Source organism: Colias croceus, chromosome 25 (assembly GCF_905220415.1).
Source record: "Colias croceus chromosome 25, ilColCroc2.1".
Classification (NCBI taxonomy): Eukaryota; Metazoa; Arthropoda; class Insecta; order Lepidoptera; family Pieridae; genus Colias; species Colias croceus.
The window spans coordinates 2,840,645-2,866,987 of NC_059561.1; the positions used below are offsets into that span (position 1 = coordinate 2,840,645).

At 32.1% G+C, this 26,343-nt stretch overlaps 1 protein-coding gene across 1 annotated transcript; it reads right to left on the reverse strand.

The window, feature by feature from the left end:
- Positions 1–1,296: 1,296 nt before the first annotated feature.
- LOC123703129 lies at positions 1,297–26,343 on the reverse strand. Its single transcript, XM_045651027.1, has 7 exons — positions 26,183–26,343; positions 7,411–7,887; positions 5,438–5,581; positions 4,950–5,045; positions 4,402–4,514; positions 3,953–4,065; positions 1,297–3,661 (listed from the first exon to the last, which is right to left on the reverse strand). Exons 2-7 carry the CDS (start codon positions 7,534–7,536, stop codon positions 3,150–3,152), a joined length of 1,104 nt encoding a protein of 367 aa, XP_045506983.1. The 5' UTR covers positions 7,537–7,887; positions 26,183–26,343; the 3' UTR covers positions 1,297–3,149.

A 26,343-nucleotide genomic window follows, 5' to 3' on the forward strand; every position in this document is an offset into this window, starting at 1 on the left:
AATAAACATTCTACCTCATTCTACACACCAAAGAATATACTACTCTCTACCGAGAGCTACACACTGTCAAACATAGTATGTACTTAACGTACGTATTCACGTATACCTTAGTGAGACAAAGATAGTATATAAAGTATAAACCTGTGGTATAAACCATTAATTTAAACCAACACTTCAACCATTATAGACTAGAGTAGATAATTTTTGAAACAAAATAAAATCGCAGTCGGATGAAACCCATTAGAAAAGGAGGGGAATATGATGAAAATAAAAGGAAAAATAAATTACGGTCAATCCGAGTTCGGGAAGTGGGAGGGGGGAGCTTTTAAGAGAAAAAAATGGTTTCTCTCGATTTCCGACAAAACTACAAGTCCTACGGAAGAAAGTTCAATGGCAAAGTTGTAGGTCATTAAAAGTTCTACAACTTTTGTATTCACAATTTTTTCACATAACCTCAAAATTTAGGTGAAAAATTCAAAAAACCAAGTTTTTGGTCTTTTATTTTTATCTACTTCAAAAAATTTTTTTTCTACGAAATTTGGTGAAAACTTACTTTATTATGTCCCAAATACACTGTAATTTATTCATTTTTTTCACCTTATTTTGAATTAACACCAAAAAAAACAACCTAATTTTCAATCGAAAAGTCACCCATCAAAATATCAGCTTTTTTCAAAAACTTTGGGAGCCTTTTGTTCATTGAAATCTCTACTTTCATATGGTGTAAAAAAAAATAAACATTACCATAGTAAATGTTCTCAGGAAACGCATACAAACAGTGTGATAATGAGCTTTTACTAAATTAGGCACACTTCTCGAGCTCTATGTTTTCTCTTGTATCGGCTTTTCGGTAATATTTCAAAAGAAAAAAAATCATCTGTTGTAAGTTACGATACAACTAATATTTTACAGAATATTCAAAAGCAAAATGATGTCGATAAAAACATTTCAGGTCGTTCGAGAAGTGTGCCTGATTTAGTAAAAGCTCATTATCTCGCTTAATAAAGCTTATTCTATGCGCGACACTTCGTTTTTCTATTAGTCCAGAGTCCAGACCCACACTTAATCTGAATTTTCAAGTATCCGAATTCACCTGGCCGCGCCCCGATTCCAATTGATTCGGATAATCGGCGTTCTACTGAAATTATTTTTTCCTATATTTTAATTTATGTTTAAAAAAAACTTTATTGCAGGAATGCATTTATCAATCTATGTACTTACTAAATAATAATACATATATTTTCCTGGAGTAGGAATTAGGTAACGGAAATATAAAAATGAAATAAAACACATACCTATTTATAAAAATATTTTATTATTTGCATCCTTAAGTAGTGACTGAAAATTTTATGTGAAATATAACAATACTTTGGTTGTTAGGTAACTTAACTAAATTACGTAACTAAATAATTGCTTATTTTAATATTCGTAAACAGAGAATAATATCATTAGAAAAACAAACTTGTCACATTACATAAGAACTACAAAGCCAAATAGGCTATTAATTTTCTGTGAAATACTCTGAAAGTCTGCTTCAAATTATGCTATATATTTTTCATATTATTGTTCTCCATTTATGAAAATGTAAACAAAACATAACCTGCATCAAAATTTTAAATTTATTGTGCAAATTATGTCTTGTATTTCGTTTTATCCTAGTTTTATGTATAATATTTACATTATTTATGGTATAATAAAGGTAATACAATCTTATTCTATACCTTAACAAAGGTTTGGTACTATTATGCATTTTCTAGCAACACTAAATTTAGTTGCATTCTAGGTATTATACAGTATATTAGAAATAGCGAATGCAATAATATTTCTAGCTGTACGACGAATAAACGAAGTGACAGAAAATCGTGGTATCTCATCTGCCTGTGCACATGCAATTTGCATCTGAACTTTGAAGATTTGTCGCCACAGTAGAAAGAAATGGATAGGGTATCTTTTTCTAAATATACAAAGATTTTTCTCGAATACGATATGTTTTTCCTTCTCTTTATATCTACACGCGTAGCTTAATTTCACTCTTTGTAAATAAAGTAAATTGGAATAAAACGGGATGTCTATTTATTTATATCATAATTGAGTTGTCTCTATCTTTCTTGTCATGACAAGAAACTAAGAAACAAACAATGAATATTCCATCCTTTATATTTTTACGCAACCAGAGAATTAATGAGAATTGTTAATAGGTACTAACTAAATTAAATTTAGTTCTCGCCGACCGCGACATCAGTTTATGAAACTTCATAACACTTAACTATAAAATTGAAAAGCACCATTATAGTTAAATGTAGTCACAACACCGGACGGAATGATTTAAATAACTAAAGTACGTAGGAATACTAAATATCTTACAATGTTAACTACACGTAACTATCTGTAATAGCCATAGATAAGAGATCTTTATTAATTATCTATGCATATGGTACTGTGACTGTTCCATTTTTAAAAATACTCTGGAATTAGTCAATATTTAAATGAAACATAGCTCATCCATGTAATTTTATTTAATTTAACAAATATGATGTAGAGAGAGCTTTTGGGCTACAATTTGTCTATAGATAATGATGTAAAGAAATATAATTACAATATATCCAATCCGAAAATTTAAAATCGCTCTTCACTGTTTTGGTGGGATATTTCGTCTTTTAGTCATGGTATTTTATCGTTAAACAATTTTGTTATCTCATGCGTTGTGTTGTTAGAATATTTTATGAAAAATTGTAAACTTAATTACAAGTTGTTAGATTTGTATCATAGAACACATCCGCTTTTTTTAATTTTTGTGATATGTGAAATCATAGTTTGATTGTTTTTGTAATTTACTCATTATTGGAAAATAATGTATCCGCAAAAATCAAACCTTTTTACTTGAAGTATTGCGTTTTCAGTTGTTTATATGAGTTATGTTTGTACTCAACTGTCAAAATGACATTTCACGCATATCCATACAACCTTGTACTATCCTACATAGTGAAAACGCAAATATTGGTTATCAGCTAGCAATAGTTATTTTTATGTCGAGCCTCTACATTTGAATGAACTTTATTCCAATACATGCTTGTTTTATTCATTTTATGTACAATATTTATTATTTTAGACGAAGTAATCCATCAAAAATAGTTTATAGATTTTATTCCTTATAAAGCAACGTCCTTATATTTAGTCAGATCATCAGATTCATTACCAACAGATGTATGACTGTTTCGCACAGCATAGAACGACCTATCTCTATCTCTATTATTAAAATGATAAGGATCATGTCTTAATAAATTAACACCATACGCGTCTTGAGCTTGATAATATCTTTCATAGTCTGGAGGAAACATTCTAGGGTCATAATATTGTCTATACGGATAAGATATCTCACTTTTACACTCCATTCTATCGTCATAGTCATATTTCGTCGGGTATTCGTCAAACGCGCCAACTATGGAGTGCCGACGTTTGTCATATGGGCCAGTGCGTGGGCCAACCCATGTGCCAAATGCTTGTGGTGGTGGGTAATGTTTGGGGAGTCGGAGGCTGGCCGCGTATTGCCGATCAGCCAAGTGTTGCCAGTAGGCTGGTGGAGGTTGGGCCATCATGTAGCCCATGTGCGATTGGCGGGACGCTAGATGGCGCCTGAGGTCAGGCATTGAGCCGGATTTGCCTGTAATTTATAAAATAATGCATTCTGTTAGAGTATAATAATATCAATGTATAAAGTAGGTGTTGTTTAAAATAAGGTAAAATTGATGATCATTCGTAGAACTTATCGTTGTCCTAAGAAGTATTTCGACTCTTTACAATACTCATAAAAGTAAGCTTGATTGTCTTGGTAATTGTAATCACGAATAATTTAAAAAGTATGTTTAGGTATACACTTTTTAATTAATTATTAATTTTAATTCAACAATCTCGTACCAATAAAAATAAATAAGTACAAAATATGTCCACCCACCATTATCAGGCATAAATCCTTCATTAGTGAAAGCAGGCGTAGGCTCCGGAACGTAATGGCTGGCGTCGAATTCGCTACCACCCACTCCCATACCTGTACCATATTCTGCTTTCCTGAAAAACAAAATAAAACATTTTACCCAATATGCTTCATATTAGTTTAATTAGCGCTTGACTTTGAACTTAACTGCCTCGAATTAAGGTGTTAAATTTAATGAATTGTTTTATACAATGCCGATAGGATATTTGGACGACTTTATAGTAAGCAATTGTGAGTCAAGTTATTTATAGTAGGTACATCAAAGTTTCTGAAATTTTTATTTATAAGTTTTTCACGAACGGCGTCGCCTATTAAAAGTAGTTAAAGTAAGTAAGTAGTTAAAAGATTTAAGCATACATATGGACAGACAGCGACTTTGTTTTATACTGATAGTAGTGATAGTAATTCACCTGGCTTCACGCAGCGCGTACGCAGATTGTACCAACACCACACCACAAACAATGGCAGGTAATCGAGCGACATAACATGCTAATTCCGCTCCTCCGTATACACCTTGAAGACCCTGAAATGGAAAAGTTAGTATTAAATATCATTATTATTTTAAACGGTGAACGAAAATATCGTGAGAAAACGACATGTCGAAGAATCAAAAGTTCGACGATATGTAACGTCTGCCGTGCATTATTATTACATAACAACGGAAAGTCCAAATGTGCTTGTGTTCCTTAAAAAAAAATGATATCTAACACTATATAGTTATCATTCTACTTTTTGTAGACCCATTTTATGGATGGAAGTGTAGTTTTAAGAGAAGATAATCAGCAGAGAATCGTTTTACATGTGTACTCAAAATATTCTTTACGATTATATTATATTTTATTATTATATTATATTTTTTTCTTTTCTTTTTATTATGGTAAAAATGGAATATATTATCTTCACAATATCTTCACAAATGAAGAAACTATAATACATATATTTAAGTAATAAAACTTACCCAATGACTTATAGACATATAGAAGACTAGAGCGCACTCCGGTATCAGCACCAAGATAACAGATATCAACCACGCCAGTAGATACGTGTTGTTTTTCTGGAAACATCGACCAATAAATGAGAAAATTAATGAATAATTAGGAAAAAGAGAAAACATCAATATTGGAAATATCAAATAAATACAAAACAGATTTTAAATGTAACAGTGAATGAAAGAGAAGATCTTGATACTTTAGCTTCAAAATTTTAAATCATATTAGCTGGATAAATTATATTAGTCTTCTAAGAATAATCTTATACCTTTTAGGTGGGTGTAATTAGGGTGTTATTATTTCATTATTTCGACATGTCCAATATCCCGAAAAAAGAAAACTCGATATCACGATAACCAAAGTATATTTTTCTTAACTGCCACATCGTTCTCTACCTGCAGTCACCATATTATCCATTCATTACGTCACATCCTTTATATCAAGATTTAATACTTACAGATATAAGTCCATGCACCAGAACAACTGTAGCGGCGATAACCACGCAGTAACATATCATAAGAAGAGCGGATGCTATAGGCAAGCCGCTTTGCGACTCCACCACCCATACTATTTCGTAGATCAAAGCTATTGCGTAGGACACCTGGAAATTTAATAACAATCGATAAATTAATATGGATAAATTAATTGACGACATTCATGCAGCTAAAGCGATGAAAAAATTGAATGTTTTTCCGGTTTTAACACATTTTTTACTACAGCTCAGCTAACTACTATTGATAAAAATTATCAAAATTAAGTAGGTACATTAGAAGTGATATTATCTTATAATGCACGAAGTAGAGAAGAATAAAGTTTCTTATTGGGGTAACTATACGAAGATAATATTTTAACTGTATAAATTGACGGTAAGTATCATATACCAAACTAGCTTCCGCCCACGACTTTGTACGTGCATCCCCGTTTTTCCCCGTTCCCGCAAGAATTTCGGGAAATCCTTTCTTAGCGGATGCCTTCCTCCTAACTTCTACCTGCATGCCAAATTTCAGCCCGATACGTCCAGTGGTTTGGGCTGTGCGTTGATAGATCACTATAACAGTCACCTTTGAGTTTTATCTATAATACTATAAAGATGAATTGAAGAACTTACTAGTAACTTTGTACACGACCGAGTACTACAGATATGTGTTTGTGTGCGTGGTTGTAACAAAAAGTGTATAACAAAAATGGTTTGCTACGCCTCATCTCATTGTATTGCTTATCAGATGACTCATTTAACATTAACACTATTCATAAGTGGACCTCAAAATCGGTTCCAAATAAACCGGTTGAGAGCTTTTGACACAAATGTTACATAACACAACATAATATAACACTTTCAAAGTGATATATCTTGTACCGAAATACATGATACGTTTAACTATTGATGAATAGATAGTGAAGTTGAGAAATACTGCACTTTTGCAATGTTTTTTGAAAAGGCAAAGGTCATTTTTTCACACATGACTTTCTTAAATTAAAGACAAAGGATTTTGTAATCTTCATCTACGCATTATGTCACAGACATCATAAAAAGGAAGCTAAAGATAAAGTTGTACTTTTAAATTTCTCAAGTTGAGGTCGAAGCTTCAAATTATAAGTTTTTCTTGATTTGAACACCGACTTCCACTTGACGTGATTTTCTATATTTAGACCTTTAGACCAAGTAATAATAAATTATTGTTCTATTGTTAGTAAGTATTAAAATTTTAACCTTGCTTTCCTTATCATGATCACCTTTCGTTATCTTTTTTCCAACAAAAAAAATATCTTAAAATCGGTTCATAAACGACATCAGTCAACGTTCAGAAACATCCTCCTATTTTAAAGACTGTAAAAAATTATAAACGACGTAAAAGAGACGTTTTACATAATTAAGAAAACATATCTATTAAAATCTAATTAATCATTGGCAACATCTTATTAAACTCAACAATTAAAACTACATCTACCCAGCCAAGTCGCTAACCTAGAAATGAACATAATGTAAGTACATTAATTCATTATCCATTACGACTCAATGCATACCGACCCAGTAGCTGGTTTCGTCATGCCGTGAGATAACTTGGCCTTAGTGGACCGGCTAGGCCCCTTCTATTTCACACATTGTTTGATAGTAGTATAGTGAGCTGTGATAGTAGGTTTGAAGATCAAATTTAAACATGCTGGGTTAAGTTAGGCGATTTATTTTGTTATTAAGATAGTTTTACGTATTTTCTTTCTTTATATTTCCTTTCATTAGTTCACGTTAAATCGAAGCTAGGTTTTGAAGTTAGAGAACATAGGATACTTTAAAAATTCCTTTGACTGTCGACTGGCAATATTTAGTCAGGGATAAGGGAATGATATAGGCTGCTTTTTAATACTTTACACTCTACGTAAAACCTCGGCTAGAAACTATAATATCATATATATATCATATGAAATACTTACAAGAGCATACGCAGCAATGAAGCCAGAGGCAGCAGTCACACTACAACAGAATATACTGCTCACAGCGGGCTTCATACGGAGTTTAGGCGCCTCTTCAACATCACTTAGATCATTACTGGTAGACATTTTGGATATTTCTTCTTTCACAACTGTATGTAGCTAATTGATTACGATACTATCCATTGCATTTGTTCCTTGGTTTTCTAGTTAGTTATTGAAGACAGTATTCTTCAATTCTTATGTATGTTTCACGTTCCTTGTGTTGTCTTGATGTCCCAGTTTCTTATCTATTAAAGATCTTCCTTCTATTCATGGACTTATAACATTTGCTTTTTTACTCGACTTTGTTTCGGTTATATCGTTTCCAATGTACATCTTTTCGATAAGGACAGAAAAGAAGATGATAAAGTTGAAAGTTTTAGGTAAAGTCTTAAGTAGCAGTAGTTATTTCGTATTGAGTTCGCTGTTACGCGATACCTGCAACAAACATGTTCGTTAATACTTTTAAGCATTTAGAAGCAACTGCTGCTATTCTTGTATCACCAATGAACATTCTGTTAAAAAAAACATAACTTGATACAATTCTTTGACAATGTTCCGAATTATGTTTGCAAAATTAAACACGCAACAAGTGATCAAAAAACTTGTTTGTTAATGCGTTTCGAAACTTGACAACTTGAATGGTTTTCAGTGGGAACGTAGAGTTAATCGTTAATGAAACAATTTTTTTTGTTTATTCACTATCTAATTAGGTCAGATTTTAATCAATTTTGATATAAAAATGCTATAAGTTTTTAAATAAAATAATTGTAGTGTCTTTGATAGATGGATAGGTCACGGTCACCTCGCAAATCTATCAGACTTTGAAATAATCAGGCTAAAAAGATTTTGGAGAAAGTTGTCCAATCCAATACTATGGCAGACCAAGCATGGTGGTTCCTTATGTTAAGTGATTACCAAATAATCAGGCTAAAAAGGTTTTGGAGAAAGTTGTCCAATCCAATACTATGGCAGAGCAAGCATGTAAGGTGGTTCCTTATGTTAAGTGATCACCATCGTCCATAAACACGTAATACTGGTGGTGGCTAGTGGTGTTACAGGTGCTTTGTCGGCCTTGTAATGGCAAATACGGTCTTTTTTTGAAGGCTTCCTTTATAGACTTTCTACATTATAGATCGATGCCTCTAACCCATCAATGTTAATAACCCCTATAATTTACCTTTCTTCCTCGTCAATGACTCCATGCAAAAGCCCTGACATGGGAACTAAGTATGTGAATGTTTTACATTGTTAACAATTGCTTGTGGTATTTATGCAAATCTGTATCAATTAATCTATTACAAAACAGTTTACTTGGGGCGATGATATAATTAGATGCGTGTTATTAATGTGTGAGAATGAAGACGTTAGCTTTTTGTTTTACAGCTATGTACTAAGAAAAATATTTACATACATACTACAATGTGTTTAGTAATAAAATTTACTATATAGTACAATACTATCTATACCGACGTTTTTTTTAATGTTACTTAGGGCCGATTTTTCAATGCTTGGATAAAACTTATTCGTCCAATAATGTATAAAACTACCATTTTAAAAACGTATTCTAATTGCCCGTATTTGACAGTTTACGTGACATTTTAATATGATCGTGTAATACTTTATTGGACGGATAAGTTTTATCCAAGCATTGAAAAATCGGCCCTTAGACGTGTTATTACCTTAAAATAAGTGTGGTCATGGACTCGATTATAACAGAAATGCATACTTAAACTACCTAGATATTTTTTTATTACCGACGAAATAACCTGCTTTATATCCTACTGAGTGTGAAAGAAATGAGTATTGAGTATGTTTGTATAAGTGTGATGAACCTGCATGTACAAAGAAGTGAATGACAATACAAATACCTACTAGTTTCTTTGTTAATCGCTACGAAATATATTGATTTTATTTAAGGTGCGGTGTGAGAAAAATCAGTCAGAAAAGTCTAGAAATTAAATGGTCAAAATCGGCATTCAAGCAAGAAATTTGTTTGCGATCGAAACAATTAGGTGCAAAATATCTCATTTCTTATCTAGTATTATAGAAGTCAAAGATTGGAAGATGGGCACGCGTATTTAGTATTTACTGGATATTTACTTCTTTTTGCTTTAACCTTATAGTTACTTATGTTTTAAAATAAAATGACGATATAAAACGATACTTTAGTAATGTTCTCTTATAGTTACAATACCGTCTTCGAGCAAACAGGAACCTGTTAGGTCAGTGCAAGAAAAGCAAAAATAAACCATTTTATGTGGACACTATTCTGAAGGTCGTAGAAAACCGGAATGCTGGGAAACAAAACTAAAAGGAATATATGAATGAATACATTTTTTAGTGAATAAACAATTAAACCTACGTAAGTATAAAATACAGTTAAGATAGTTGACAAGATTGGAGAAGGTCGTTTTAGATAGTAGGTTATAGACAGCTCACAGCTAGGTACTCATATTTATTAGATAGCATAGACAGTAGACACCTAGGTACCTAAATATAATATGGTAGGTGTCTACTGTACTAAGGACATTATGGTTACTCATTTTCAACCTGTGAAATTGTTCGTGGTTCTAGTTGTAAATAAAGTTTCATTTCAAGCTTCAACCTATTTCCTTAACATCTTTCAGACAAATCGATCCAATATTTTTTATGTGAAAGAGCAGCAAACGTTCAAATAGTTATCTAATTAAGTAGATAGAAACTTTCGGATTTTAAGAAGTTGAAAATAAATATCTCCTACAAGTAACTAAGTTTATTCTGAGAATATTAAAAAACAAGATTTTAAAGTAAATCCCGTTTTCGTAATAAAACAAATCGTCACTCAAAGTACGCATTAACGTTAAAAAAACATGTTAGAAAAAATATTTAATTTTCCTAGTAAGTAGTACTTAGTTAGATAGCCTTGAAAGTCCGTTAAAATTTGGCATGTCAATCTTAACACCGGTAAATCCACCTTAAAAATTCGGTCAATGTTAATTTCGTTGTTTCCGCAGTTAAAAGTTGGATTATCAAAATAATGTTATGATGGTGATTTCAAGAAGTATATTATATAAAAATACTATAACCACTAACTGTGCTGCGCTGGGGGTTTACCCGCAGTGCTCCGCTGCTGTTGGTCTTAGCGAAATGATAGCCTATTATAGCCTTCCTCGATGAATGGGCTATCTAACACCGAACTATGATCGAAAGTATTTTTCAAATCGGACCACTAATTCCCGAGATATGCGCGTTCAAATAAACAAACAAACTCTTCAGGTTTATAATATTAGTTTAAATTATATCCATATGATTTTATTCTTATATGTGTAAGGTGTTAGAATAATAGGGACAACACTATAACTTCTTACTCAGCATCTATAAGACAAATTGCAAAACGATACTAAATATATATTGACTATCCCATTACATCAGATAATAACATAATATTATACAAGTAATTAGGTACTATTATCATATCTTCAAGTTAAGTTTTCATACTTAAAACTTAAAAGCAGACCGTTTATCTCGTAATTTCCATATGTCCATATTTCTTAAGTAGGTATGTATTGTATTTGTATGCATGTATCATTTCAAAAAGTTACACAATACGAAAAAACATCTTAATTAGTATTCATAGCATTTCTGAACTAAACTGTAAACGGATAATTGCCCATTAAAGACAATGAATACTTACCCAATGTAGTGAGAGTAAAAGCTACAAGTTCAATCGTTTACTTTCTCAATATTACTTCCTCGTAAAGTAAACTAGGAAACGGTTACCACTTAGCTGTAAGTACTAGTTATTATAAGTTTAAAGACTAAGCCAGCTCAGAAATAAAATACTATGCTGCATGGTATATTTTATAAGTCTGCTCGAAAAACGTAGATTATTAGGGAGATTAACATTTTGATATTTTGATTGCGGGTCACGGTCATGTAACATTTAATTATAGGTAAAGATAGACTTATATAAATTTTATTGATACTGAATCAATGAATAAATAAATTAAATACAATGGTGTTCACTAAATGTTTACTTTATTAGTAGTGTAAAGTGTGCACGATAGAAAATCCACTTTTCGGAGTTTTCGTCCATAGACGTACTAGGTAAAAATCTTTTAGAATTTTGATTGATTTTTTTTATTATTATTGCTTTATAAACATCTTCGATCGAGTTTTAATTTACGTGATAAATTATTTCGTAAGGGAAAAATACGTCAGCAACATCTACTTAAGAGTGGCATACAAATACAAGTCTCATGACTTCGCTTTCAATACCATCATGTACAAAACATTAAAACACTTTCAACCTAACCTGGATACAAAGTACAAACCCCCATTTGTGACACACAGTTTACAAAAACGTATGCTTTACAGTTAGACATACTTCCGTAGTCGCTATGGCATACTGTGTACGTGATTGAATTATTATGGAGTCGGGAGCATGATTAGAATTAGGCGATGGTGATGGTTCTTTCTTTTAGTTTTGTGTGGGTTATGATTTTTGCGGTAGAAGTAATAAATTGTGTTTAAATGTGGTTAATACTGTTTTGATTGTAACAGCTGTTTTGTTGTGATTACGATTTAACCGGCATTATATAATTTTTCAGGTATCTACAGTAAGCTTCCTGGGTTGCCCGGCAAACTTTTGTTTGTATTAGGTACTTAACTACTTAGCTTTATATATCAGTAGTTTATCACTTTTTTCTGGTGACGTATGAAGCTTGGTTCATAAAACCAAACCCGAAAATTAAAAAGGTAATGAAAACTACCTTAAAAGTTAAAAGGGACAGTTGCAGGTATGCTAGCAAATTTCAAAGAAGTCCTGGAAAGGGCACGTTTTGCTACAAAACAACAAAGTAGCTTTTCTGTCCCGCTCCAATTACACTAATAATTAGGTAAACTACAGATAAGTGTAACATACCAGCGAATTGATTATATTCTGTTGAACGCAACACACGGAAGAAATCAACGTTAAATAACAGTTCTTGTTTCTCTTTCGAATCTCGTTACGTTTTATCACGATATATTTCAGTTTATATTTATATTCTTGAATGGCGTTCTTTAATTGTTACTTATTTATTAATTACTTCCTGACTGCTGTTATAACTGGTGGAATTGGAACACATTTGCATTGCGGAAGCTCATCTTTTAAATCAGCGTTTAAAAGGAGTGTACTACATCTGCAGTCTCTTGGATCAAATCCTATTCCTAATGGTTTTAATTACCTAGATTATGTGGGGGCATCAGCCATCAGGCACGTCAGTACCTACTATCTTACATGACCGTGCAGAAGGTAAGGTTGGAAAAATAACGAGCGCTTGCTCCCAAGCCACATGAAATACATCCAAAGAAAATGAGAGGGGTTTATAAGATTCAAACAACACAATATGATTACAGGATGATTTCGAGAACAAAACTTATACCTACTAAGTCTATCCATGTATTATATTATAGCAGTAGTGTTATTTCGATTATTTACGGGTAAAAGTAGTTTCTTATTAAAATATGCCTATAATATTATAAAGTGTCTTATTTATCCGAATTCTTATTTCACGCCTATTATTGAAGATTATTCGAAAGGTTCGGACGTAGTAGTAAATTTAAGCGACGCGGACGTGTCGAAGAATCAAAAAGTTTGACGACGTGTGATGTACTACTGATGTCTGCCAATCCACAACTGGCCAGCGAGGTGGATTATGGCCAGTACCCTCATATAAAACATGTGTCCCAGCAGTGGGAAAGTATATGGACTGATGATGATTTAGAAATTTTATAATGTCGATATCAAGATAGCAATATGCGGGCATGTAGCGTTATAGATATCAGTGTATGCAAATACTGTGTACATTGCCTCGAGAAATTTACATATATGTACATGTATAATGCATGTTACTTGTCTTAATATGTTTACGAAATCAATGCAATACTCGAAGAAATAACAATAAAAAATGGACTGTTATCGTTAGTTGAATGTCCAATGTGTGTTTCGTAAAAAACTGTTTTTAGTGTAGGTAAAAGGGACGAAAGCAATTGTTTGGTATGTTAAGTTCTGTATATTAGACACTAGCTGTGCTCCGCGGTTATACCTGCAGTGCTCCGCTCCTGTTGGTCTTAGCGAGATGATATACCTTTAGCCTTCCTTGATTAATGAGCTATCTAACACCGGAATTTTTTTTCAAATCGGACCAGTAGTTACGTAGTTGGTAGACAATAGTCTAAACTAAGAACGTAAGCAAAAATTACCATAATATGCTTCTATGTTGGCTTCTACGATACCTACGCATGTGAAAAAAAAGAAACTACGCATGCGTAAAAACATAAAAGTTAACAACCTCATAAAAATATTTATACTCATATATGCGAATAAGGGCATTGCATTGAATACCGGTCTTTGGTTCGTTCCATTGAGAAATAAAAGCAGAAAAAATATTTCATACCCAAGATAACCCGATACAGAAAGCGATTCTCATAGTTTATTTATAGTCATATTGTGAATCTAAAAATAAAATCCATATAGGTAGGTATGTGAATAATAATTATAATATTTTAAAACGATAGACATACATACTTTACATGTAGGTATCATATAAATTATTAGCACTTGATACATGGAGGTAACATTAAATAAATAGGCAGAAGACAACCAACAGGCCAACTGCGTCCTAATATGGATAATAAATAATTCCCATATGGGCTATGGCCTCATAGATAGATATTTTTCCCTACATATTTTTAATCAATAATTGCTTGGCATTACATCTTCATCAACTTATTATGATCACATAATATAAATGATGTGTGAAGTATATACCTTTACAACAAGGAAAATCACTTAGGTAGGTATTTAAGTTCTGTTAAACACAAACTTCCTACTTAACGTTTCTTGAAAGTTTAAATACCAATGTAGCTAAATAACAAATAAAATCATTCAAGGATAGGCAACTTGCATTCCACTTAGCTTGACTTATACGTAGAAATTATAGTAAACGCACAATTATCGGCTCTTTCTAGCTGCCCTGCGGTTTTACCCGCATTGCTCCGCTCCTATTGTTCGTGTGATGATATGTAAACTATATGTTGACCCGACCTGTTAGTTATATTCATAGAAAATTTTAAGAAAATCCATGCAGAACTTTTTGAGTTTAGCATGTATATACTTAACTACCTAGCATTTAAAATGTATGGCCTCGATATATATTGTAGAACACGCCCCAAGTGTTCTTTTAAAAATATAAAAATATTGTTAGACGTAACTTTTGATTTAATATTTTTGTGGATGAATAGTTGTCAACATAGTTGTCATTATTTCAAGTCTGAACATGCTTAGCTGTCGAATACTATAAAAAGCCGCTTTCCTTTGTCTCGTGGCGCATTCGTACGAATCGTGCCTAGGGGCTCGGACGTGGTTTATACGACGTTCGACCCAACTACCTTCACTTTGCTAATAGTCGTTGACTTGCTGCGTTTCGTTATCAACTACCTACATCAATTATGTAGCTGTGTAGAATCGCAGTACATTCTTATTACATTCAAACTAATATTTAACCCGGCCTCGCGTGTTATTTCTTACAATATATTCAATATACAGTTTTGACTTTCCTATGATTTTATTATATATGTTTAGATATCTGCAATATGACCTTAAGAATTACACAATCGATAGGAAAAAAGGGTCATTCGACCCACGGGTTGACTAACTAAATAATTTGTCTTGCAAAACTAGAGAAACTAGTTTTTTTAGGAATTTGTATATGTATGCTATTTGCTTATTTGCTAACACATTTATACAGCTGGACAAATGTAATCTAGATCTGAATGTTTGTTTATATGGATGTACTAGCTGTTGCCCGCGACTTCGTCCGCGATTACGTCGTTTTTCGTCATTCGTCGTTTAAAAAAAAATACGTGACACTTTATTTTTGAATGTTCTTAATTATTGTCTCTTATAAAATTTAACTACATTAAAATTGAACACTGATAAGAAAATCTTAAAATCTAAAGACAACATGAATGAATGTGATTTAAATTCTACATTACTTAGTATTTCAAATAATAATCTAAATTAAATGTAGATTAACAGTTTGAGCGCACCATTATAGAATATGTACCTAAGTATTAAATTACGTCAGTATACATAGTAACTTTACTAAAAACACGATGACTTTCTTTCGCGCTCGGTACCACAAACTAAGCATGTTTGTGGTACGTGGCCCGCGTCACTTGACCCCCCGCGAGTTCCCCTCCGTTGCTATGCGAAAATACATTCGTTGCTCTACTGTAGGAAAAATTGTAATACTGTGGCCTGGGCGTTATAACACGTCCAGGGAGTTCCTGAGTGCCGATATCACCATCTTGAGGAAAAGCTTCTAATGTCGATTTAAAACTGCATACATACGAATTAACCTGTTCTAAAATAATTGTGAAATGAGTTCAGTTTTAAATTTGAGAAATATTGATTTCTTGTATTCCACTATTCGTTGTAGTCGAATACAAAATATATTTAAACAAACTTAGGTTGGCCTTCAGGCAAAAGGGATCCTATCAAATGGTAGGATCAATAGTATCAATAGTATAGATCCTATCAATAGTATCCTTGACCTTGTATCTTAAAAGTAAGCATGAAAGGACCTTCTGATAATTATTGAGCACCAAAGGATCATTTGAAACGCACTACTATAAGAGCGAATATTGTCTAATAACAGTTTAGATTGCACAGTATGTTCCTCTAAAAGTAGTGATTTCAAAGGTTCCGGTGTATCTTCAAACGAAAGCCGTCTCCTTACTCCACTTTAAAGCATGTAAAGCATGCAAAGAACATACTACGTTAATATCGCCTATACAGAAGATGATCTGTAATAAATTGTGAGGTTATAAGCAAACCCACTTTTATATTTGTCGGACCACACCACCGAATTCGTAGATTGTTTACCTCTAAGTCATCAAGACTATGACGAAATCGTCTGCAGTAAGACGGGCCTCTCGCTATTCGTCCGTTTTCAGAGACTGAATAATTTCAATTCTTAATCTTTCATTAAACAAATATTAATCGTTCTTGTCTCAAATAATTGTAATATTCGCGTCCCTACTCTAGTCATTGCTTATGCTCATGTTCATCTTCAAGAGATCGAATAATATTATGATACACCCTATCATTTGTCAAACGGTCTTCATATTGAGTAAAGTTTCAGATTCTCGAGATAAAATATGACTGTCGTGATCAGTAGTGAGACGTAATTCCCTCTCAGTGAGGGTTTCGGTCTAACGGGATAATAGGGGAAACCGGGTTTGTTTGTCTCACGGGTTGGTTGTCACAGCGGTCTTAACACAAAACTGAACTATCGAATAAGTCTGTTGAAAAGCGTGGCAAAAGCGATACAGTGACAACGCTGTCCCCACTTCGCGTCAGACCGCCCCGATCTGCCGTGAGGGCCTTTTTTTTTAGTGGGGAAATCTTGCATAGATACCCACGGCCTCCGGGGAAGAGGCCGTGGGTTATGTCGGATTCCTACCGACCAAAACCCCACTGTGTTCCGTCGAGCCGCATCAACGACAGGGCCACGGGTATGTGTAGAATTCATCCGTGACTGCCGTGAGGGCCTCACAAGTGTTTATAGTTTTCGCACAGATTTTTAATGATATGAGGACCGAATATGGTCCTCATAACATCACCATCAGAAAAAAGGAAATATTTTTAATTGTGAAAAAATATTAATATGATTAACACTATTTTAACATAAAATATTATAAGTCTGTGAGTGTGTAAAAAAAAGACGGGTTGCACTCCGGGAGTGCCGGCAGAAGTGAAAACTTGATTATTAACGTAGAGCATGTTTGATATTTTGGAATGGTAGGTATCTGTCTTACGCATGGAATATAAGGGCTAAAAAAACTAACATCCGTCTTACGCTTTTTCGATGGTCACGTGTCCTGACGCGAGTTTAAGAGCCAGCGCGCACGAGCAACTTTGTCTCCGTAACTATTTTGTCTCCGCAACTTTTTTGTCTCTCCACCCATGGGCTAGTATGAAACTGCGCACACGTAGCGACGCAACTCCCAATACAAATTGATGGGAGAGACAAAATAGTTGCGGAGACAAAGTTGCTCGTGCGCGCTGGCTCTAAGATTTTATACCCAACGCCGCTAAAAAAGTTTTCACTTCAATAAATCCAGCTAATAACACATCAAACTTATGTTTATAATTAAGTATACGACATGAAAATATATTAATTACCAAGCAATAATAATACAGATAAATACTGAACATAAGTATAATAGTTAGTATTAAGTAGTATTAGTTAAAATATACTTTGACTGTTAGTCAAAGTTTATTTTTACTAACAACATGTAAATGAAGAAGAAATAATAATTACCAACGAACTAACCTTTTCTAAAATACTTAACACGGCACATTTTTCAAATTATCTTGCTCAACTCTGCTCAAAAATTTGAGGGTTTTGTTGGAACTTTAATGTGTCAAAACTATGATATATCTAAACTACGATACTACTTGAAATAACTTGCATGCGGAAATGCTCATTACAATTGTGAATCTAAAGAATAATTACTAACAACATACTTACTATTCAATTTTATTGAGCTGATGAATATCTTTTGCCTGGAAGAGATCACCGTCTCCTAATAAATATACTGTGTTTTCTTATAAAATCTTTACATAATTTATTTTATTTAGTAGTTTAGTTTTTGTTATTTTTATGTAAAAATGAGCTTGAGCAATGAGCTTATACATATTTGGCAAAAGTATACATAAATTTTTTATAATTTCAGGACCGCAACTTAAATGGGGCGCTCGGAAAATATGCCTATGGGTTATTAATAGAGAAATGATACACAACAAAGTTATGTTGGATCCATTTTATTTATAAATAATGAAAATGATATATTTATAAAATATAAAACATATTAGTTATGTAAAATGATTAAAAATAAATAAATGAAGCAACTACGATTCAAAGAAAACATCTTTTTCAGTGTGAAAATGCTCTTAGCAATCCTGGATGATGAACTGTATATCATGTACTCTGATCCCAGTACGGTCGGTACCTCGATAGCCATAACGATAAATATTATAATCAGATAACCGCAAAGTCAAAATAAAAACATTACTTGTACAGTTGTGAGTGCAAAATTTACGTTTCATTTGGCAATAACATTTTTTCGGTACTAAAACGTAGTAGTTTGATATGTGGCTGGCTGCCCCTCCTCTCCTTCCTGAAAAATATCCTCCAAAATTTCCCGAGATACTTCCAATGATTGAACCATTATGATTAACACTATTATTGATATTGATCAATGATTGAACCATTGGACGTTGGACATTAACTTCAGTCAAAAATTAACGAAGCGGATGATTACTAATTTCCACTTAATCCTCGCTGCCACTATCTTTATCATCAAATCATCCATTTTCAAGTGGTGTTGTAAAATTGTCAGCAGAAATCGTCTTCCAAAGGCGATATAATTTTATGAGCATCGAATCTGTAAATAAAAAAATCAAAAGTTAACTGTAAATCTATAAAAAAAGCTACTTACAAATAAAATTTTATCAAAAACTACTGTTCCCAATGCACCTCAAAATCTTGTAAAAGTCATATATAAAAGAATTCATCAATTCATCATTTTATTATTTCATTCAAAAAGTGTAATAATATAATACCAACAAAACACATGAATTGCTATCATTATAAAAAAATAAATACCTGTATGTAACAACTTACCTTTAGTGGGAACGCATGACGGTGAAAATTCACAAAACACTAAGATTGCATTTGATATTTTTGGTTTTATGGCATTCAATAGTCAAAAGTCGATTTCTCTGTCCCTATGTCCCTTTGTATGCTTAAATCTTTAAAACTACGCAACGGATTTTGATGCGGTTTTTTAAATAGATAGACCAATTCAAGAGCAAGGTTTTAGTATATAATTTATTAGGTTTTAGACAAAGCGGGCGAAGCCGCGGGCGGTAAGCTAGTAAATTTATAAAACACGAAGATTTTTAAAATTGTAACTAATGAACACAATCAATATTAGATTAATTACTGTAGATAATGGTGTCTAGTTTTACTTAAAATAATAAACATCTACCCTCACTTTAAAAAAATGTAGTATATTTATTATTTACACGAAATATACCTTATAGGGAAGGGAAGATAATTATGGGTTAAAGAGTTAAATAAATAACATGATTATATTTAAATTATTAATTTTCAACAGTGTATTCAGTAGTGTTAACATGTAAATTGATTTGATTTTTACGAAATCTCATAGATGGCGCTGTTACAAAATTAACATTATACAACTTACATTCTTTAAACTATGTTTCTCTTCCCAAGTTACTTAAATGGCATAATTTTTATAGTTTCAATCTAGATATTGTCAAACAACATTTATATATTATGCGTCATTTAATTATTAATTTCCAATAGTTAATGTGTGTTTGATTTTTATAACACTGGCTATAGATGGCGCTGTTTCAAATTTGTCTTTATACTGCTAAGATTCATTTAACTGTTTCTCTGCCAAAATTACATAAATGACGTAGTTTTTATAGTGTAAAGGTAGATAATGGCATGGCTTACTCAAAAACAACATTTAAACATGAGTCTTTAGATTGTACGCTGTCATAGTACACGGAATATGTAAGAAAAATAAAGGTTCACAGCTCCTCCCCCGTAGGTGATAGCTTGATAATATGTAGCCTATAGCCTCACCCGACCTGTTCGTAATATTCATGCAAAATTTGAAGTCAATCTATGCAGTACTTTTCGAGATTAGCCCAGACAAACATACAGACAAACAGACAAACAGACAAAAATTCTAAAAACTATGTTTTTGGCTTCTATATCGATTATAGATCACGGCCCAAGTATTCTTTTAAAAAAATATTCAATGTACAGTTTTGACTTTCCTACGATTTTATTATATGTAATAGATTGTATTGTTAACTACCAATATATTTCAGTTATCTTTTTTTTAATGTAAGTTTGGACCCATTAGATACGGAGAGAATAAAGTATGTTAAAGAATAAAGAACTACAACTAACAATCATTTAAACAATACATTTTCTAAAAGCAGCCAAACAATATACAGCTGAGCAAGATGAAAATTGAAATAAAGTAGGTACCCATAAGCACAGATTACTCAATCGCTATAGGTATGTAATAATGGCTGAAGAGGTACCTAGCTAGTAGGTATACTGCTTTAGAAGTAGTCTGAATACTATTTATTCATCCGTTAGTAGTTAGGTAAAGACGAAGAAGTTGGTAAGCGTAATTCGACAAACATCCATAAGCATCCGCAAAGATTAGTCACAGTCCACAGATATTGTGTTGTCTCAAAATTAGAAAGGTGATGTTTTGTAAATATCTATAGGTAGTTAAAAAGGTTATTCATTTATAGGTATCAACTAGCTTCCGCCCGCGACTCCGTCCGCGCGGATGTCGGTCTTCGCGTGGATGGTTTATTTCTCCATTTTGAGTAGGTACCTCTGACAATAAAATCTTATAAATATGTATTGGACCCAATTCCCAAATACGGCTAGGCCTATAACAATACGCAACGTGTGTTCGCGGTTCTACGGAACAACGTCTATGGATAAAACCGAAAAATTAAGATTAATTTTTTTCTACGTATTTTTCCAGGATAAAAAGTATCCTATTTTACGCCCAGGATAATAAGGTATAATTATACCAAGTTTCATCGAAATCGAACCGCTAGTTTTCACGTGATGCCTTCACATACAGACAGACAGACAGACAGACAGACAGACAAAAATTTTTTTAATCACATATTTGGGTTTGGTATCGATCCAGTAACACCCCCTGCTATTTATTTTTTCAATATTTTCAATGTACAGAATTGACCCTTCTACAGATTTATTATATGTATAGATAATATCCATAATGTTTTAGTTAAATAGAGATTTGAAGATAGAGATAGATAGCGTGGTTTGTCGTCTGAGATTAATTTTTATTTTATTTTTCGTTATAAATTTTTTCTATTTAACAGTGAAGAAAAGTCCATAACGAACTTTGGCCTGGAAGCGCAAAAGCTTTTCTATGAAATGAGAACCTAAATTACCCCATACCTAAGGGTAATTTGATATTGTATATTTAATTTAACAGCCATCCCTGACTTTAGGATAGGTACGTTTGAGTTTTGACGCAAATTAACATCTCTGAATCATTAACAGTAATTATTATATACTATTCATAACAAAACAATTATTAAAATAAAAACCTTTGAATATTAATACATCGGTTCAAGGAGAGATATGTGATTAAACGCTTTGTAAATAGATACTCGAACTCATAATAAATTACACAACAAAAACCACGCGATGTTTTAATAATCTTATAAACCGATTAGTATAGGTTATTGATCCTAAAAAAATATATTTAAACAAATTTAAGGTACACTTCAGCTGCCAGCCACAAAAATAATGGTAAGTATAAGCTTCAGCACGCCACTTCTTTAGCGTGTAATCACTGGTAAAAATATGTCAGCGTAAAAAAACTCGATTGGGAAATTTCGCGAGATATAACACACATCAGAAACTTTCGCCATTATTACATTAATAGGATAAATGGAGAGAAATTGTAAAGTTATAGAAATAATAATGAATGCTATAATTAACGATACCACACTGCTACCCTACATATCATTAATCATTATCTCTTCTAAAAGCCATATTCAGCCATTCAAGCCATAGAACATACAATCTCTGCTCTTTTAAGATCACAAAATTCTCCGAAATCTTAACCATCTAGTTGAGCGTTACCTATTCAAAGAAAACGCTTAACATAGTCTTTACTGGTAAATGCTAAAACATTCCACGACCTACAAACTAACACGAACGAATTACCCCCATTTCGTCGGTTTTGCTCAATGCCGAACATTCTCGGGTCAAACAATGATTGTTTATGTAACTTGTTATGTAAATATTAATTGTTTATCAATTATTGTGATGTCTTCGTTATGGTTTTTTACAGGTGCGAAGTGAAGGCAGTGACGAATCAAAAGGACAAGCATCTAAGAGTGAAGGTGTATAATTCTTACCGTATGAACAGTGTTTTAGAAGGTTAAATGTAGGGAATGTTATCGACGAATATATAAGCATAAAAATTGTATAATGTTGATGAGATATTGAATGAATAAGAGTATTTTGCTGATACTTCTCTTTACACTATTTTCAGAATTTGTGGTTACTCTTTTCTAGCTACATAATGACGACTCAAAAGCATTTCTAAAGGAGTCTAATTGAAAGGTTTCTAAAGCTGCTTGAACACTACTAATGTACACTGTCTATTAGTTTTCAGTTTAAACTTTAACAGCATTTTAATCTGTTAGCTATTCACGTTTGTACTAATCAATAATCATGTATAACCTACCTAGAGTGTAAACCAAATCGTTATTTAATATGCAAACGAAGATATTATGACATAACTATCAATGGTATTACGATAATTGCGACCTTGCAGAAATACATTGTTATCAAATTTTGTAATGAGCAAAATACAACAATAACAAACAAAAATTGTATAATAGACACTATCAAGTCTTTTTCTAATACAGTACTTTTTTAGAAACAGTCGAAGTATTTTGTTCAAGACCTGAGTTTTAGAATCATAGAAATGATGATGCCACAAAACAAAATTACTCTCTCAATTGTCCGTCTATAAGAAATTTTCCAATTTCCTAGTTCATTATAAAATCGAACTCTCACACTTCGCAAAAAATGCGAACAATCGTTTGGTTCCGATCATTTCTTTCTTTCTTATCTGAATTAATTAAGATACATGAATACAATGATATTAGGTTTTATGAAGCTCATTAATTCTTCAATTAAATGAACGTTTAAAATGTTTTGTGTTCCAAAGCATTCTCTTTTGCTAAATATAAGGTTGGTTAGCAGGCCACTATTAACTATCGTTATCTTATATCAATAATTATTAATTACATATTATTATCTACTAATACAGTGAAAAATAGCTAGATGATACTTAGTAAATAATATGTACCCAGTTTAGTGATAGTATTTTTTAAAATATTAGATAGTGTTTGAATGAAATAGAGTAAAATCAAATGAGCTTCAAGATATTCGTGTTGCCAAAAATTACTAGAAAAATTTGGTCCTTTATACTTATTTATCTGTATATCGTGTGTAGATCAAAGATAGAGCCTAAAGCTAGCCGTATTTATGAAATGTTTTTTAGTACATACGTTATAACGTATATATTATAATTTTACGGCCTAAGTATCCATCAATAGGTGTAATTATAATTGAATTAAGTATAAGTAAGCGGTAACAGAAATGAAACCGAGTTTATTAGTCTTTAATTTATTCTAATACGCTTTATCCTGGATATTGGAAGTTTCTCAATGTGCACTTAAACACAGTACAACTATTCTTGTATGAATTTCAAAGCAACAAATTAAATTTTTAAAGTTACGAACATTAATAATATGTATTCGTAGTTAATTTATATAACGTTTGATATTTTTGTGTTAATATTTTTTTAATGAAAGAGAATGTTCAAGTACATGGGAAGTGTTGCTTAAGTTTGCTAAAGAACTTAAAATATGTTGGTAAAAAAGGTATTTTAAATATCTAGTAAATGACGGCATATATATTATACTAGCCTTATACTAGCTTACCGCCCGCGGCTTCGCCCACTTTGTCTAAAACCTAATAAATGATATATACTAAAACCTTCCTCTTGAATAACTCTATCTATTAAAAAAACCGCATCAAAATCCTTTGCGTAGTTTTAAATATATAAGCATACAAAGGTACATAGGGACAGAAAAAGCGACTTTGTTTTATACTATGTAGTTACCTAAGTAGTGATAAGTTTAACCAAATCATTGTTTTTGAAGGAACATTGAACAACGTTTATAAACTCTATCAAATTTTGGTCAAATTACATTGAACACAGGGAATATTATAAATACTACTAGCTGTGCCCCGCGGTTTTACTCGCAGTGCTCCACACCTGTTAGTCTAAGCGTGATGATATAATAAAGCCTTCCTCGATAAATGGGCTATCTAACACCGAGATAATTTTCCGGACCAGTATAGTTTCTGAGATTAGCGCGTTCAAACAAACAGCTTTATAATGTTAGTAGATAAAGAAATTTTTTTTCAATAGCAACCCCCAAAGTATGAAAATATCAAATAGGGGTTGAAATTTATTGCTCACGGTTTTGTTCGCAGGTAAAACCGTGTACACAGCTAGTCTAGTCATGTAATAAGGATCTTTCACGGGTGAATCCATTAGTAGTTAATACCTGCGTTAGATTCTTGCGGTAAATATAATAAATCATGATTGCTCGACATTCCACAATGTAACAACTCACTTTATATTTTAGTATTAACCGATTCACTCCGCTTATATAGTAATTTATACAGTATGTAACATTTCTTTTACAGTTTTATACCAGCTGACCACGCAACTTCGTCTGATTTTGAAGTGAATTTTTTACCTATGCGCTCTACCTTCCTTGGTGAATGAACTATTTACCTCGAAATCGGAATCGCAATCGTTTCTGTCATCAACGTGTTTAACCAAACAAACGAACAGACTCCAGGTTTACAATATAGGTAAGTACTGTATGACCATTAATTTTAAAACGTAGTCAATGCGTGATTTAGGTAGATAATATAATATTGAATTTAAAACTCAAATGTCATGAGCAGGTATAAAAAACATAAGATTTCGGCCTTTTTTTTTTGTTTTGGTTCGTTAAAGCTTTCCAAGAAGCTATAAGTTATAATAAGAATTAGGTGCGCAAAAAACTCGGTTAGAAATCCATAATTAGATATAGAAAATATACTTCGTCATTTAATGATCGGTAATTAAGGGGTGTTATAATATGACTTTGAAAATTGGTATCACAAGAAATTTGACGTAAATATACTTAGTACTTAGGTCTATATAAATACTTATACTATATCTTAATAATTTTTGTTGAAATTACTTAATTTGGTTCTATAGTGGAAGTTCTTAAAAACTACGGAGTTTTAATAGCGAATTTTTTTTATAATTTTTACATTTAAAAAATACAAGAATGTAGAGTCATGTTGACTTAATAATGAATCATTTCGATTAATTTAAAAATGTGTTTAATTAAATGATTTAAGTACATATACTTACTTAGGTGAAATAGTACCTATACCTTGTAGGCTCACTAGATAAACTTATTTTCGGTAAGAAGGTATAATTTATGTATAATTGTGTCTTAAGGTTGGCCATTACAGAATCTTATACATTTCTTCGTTCAGAATTTAAATAAACGATTTATGAAAGAGCCTAGACAGGTAATTTTGTAAATCTAGTGGTTTGACCCAATTTTTCACTTGAAAGCCTATTTGCGGTTTTGTTCCATTATAAATAATATTAAACCATAATAATATTATAGCTATTACAGAAACTTTTATGTAGTTATTCAATTTATAAATTTTATAAAGTTACCAAATTGAAATTGTTATTCAAAATTATTAAATTTTTACGAGAGCAAAAACTCTACATTTTCTATAAAATTATTTTCATCTATATCCTACAATGTTGTAAGTAAAGCATAAAACTTAGTAACACAATTGTGTTATCACCAAAAGCTACTTAGTTTACATTGAAAAGTTTACATTATGTCGAAACGAAGTCTTTCCTTGAATTGAGATATCAGCATAAAGTTTATCTTAAAACAATAAAAATTTAAAAATAAAATTACCTAAGATTTAATTACTTAAACACAAATCACAACACTTCACTTATTATTTTAACGAAAGACTGTTAAAGTTTGGTTAAAGTTCACGATATTTTATTAACGTTTGTCATTCTGCGCAACATATTTTAAAATCACGCGCATAACTTGACACCCGCTGCCATACT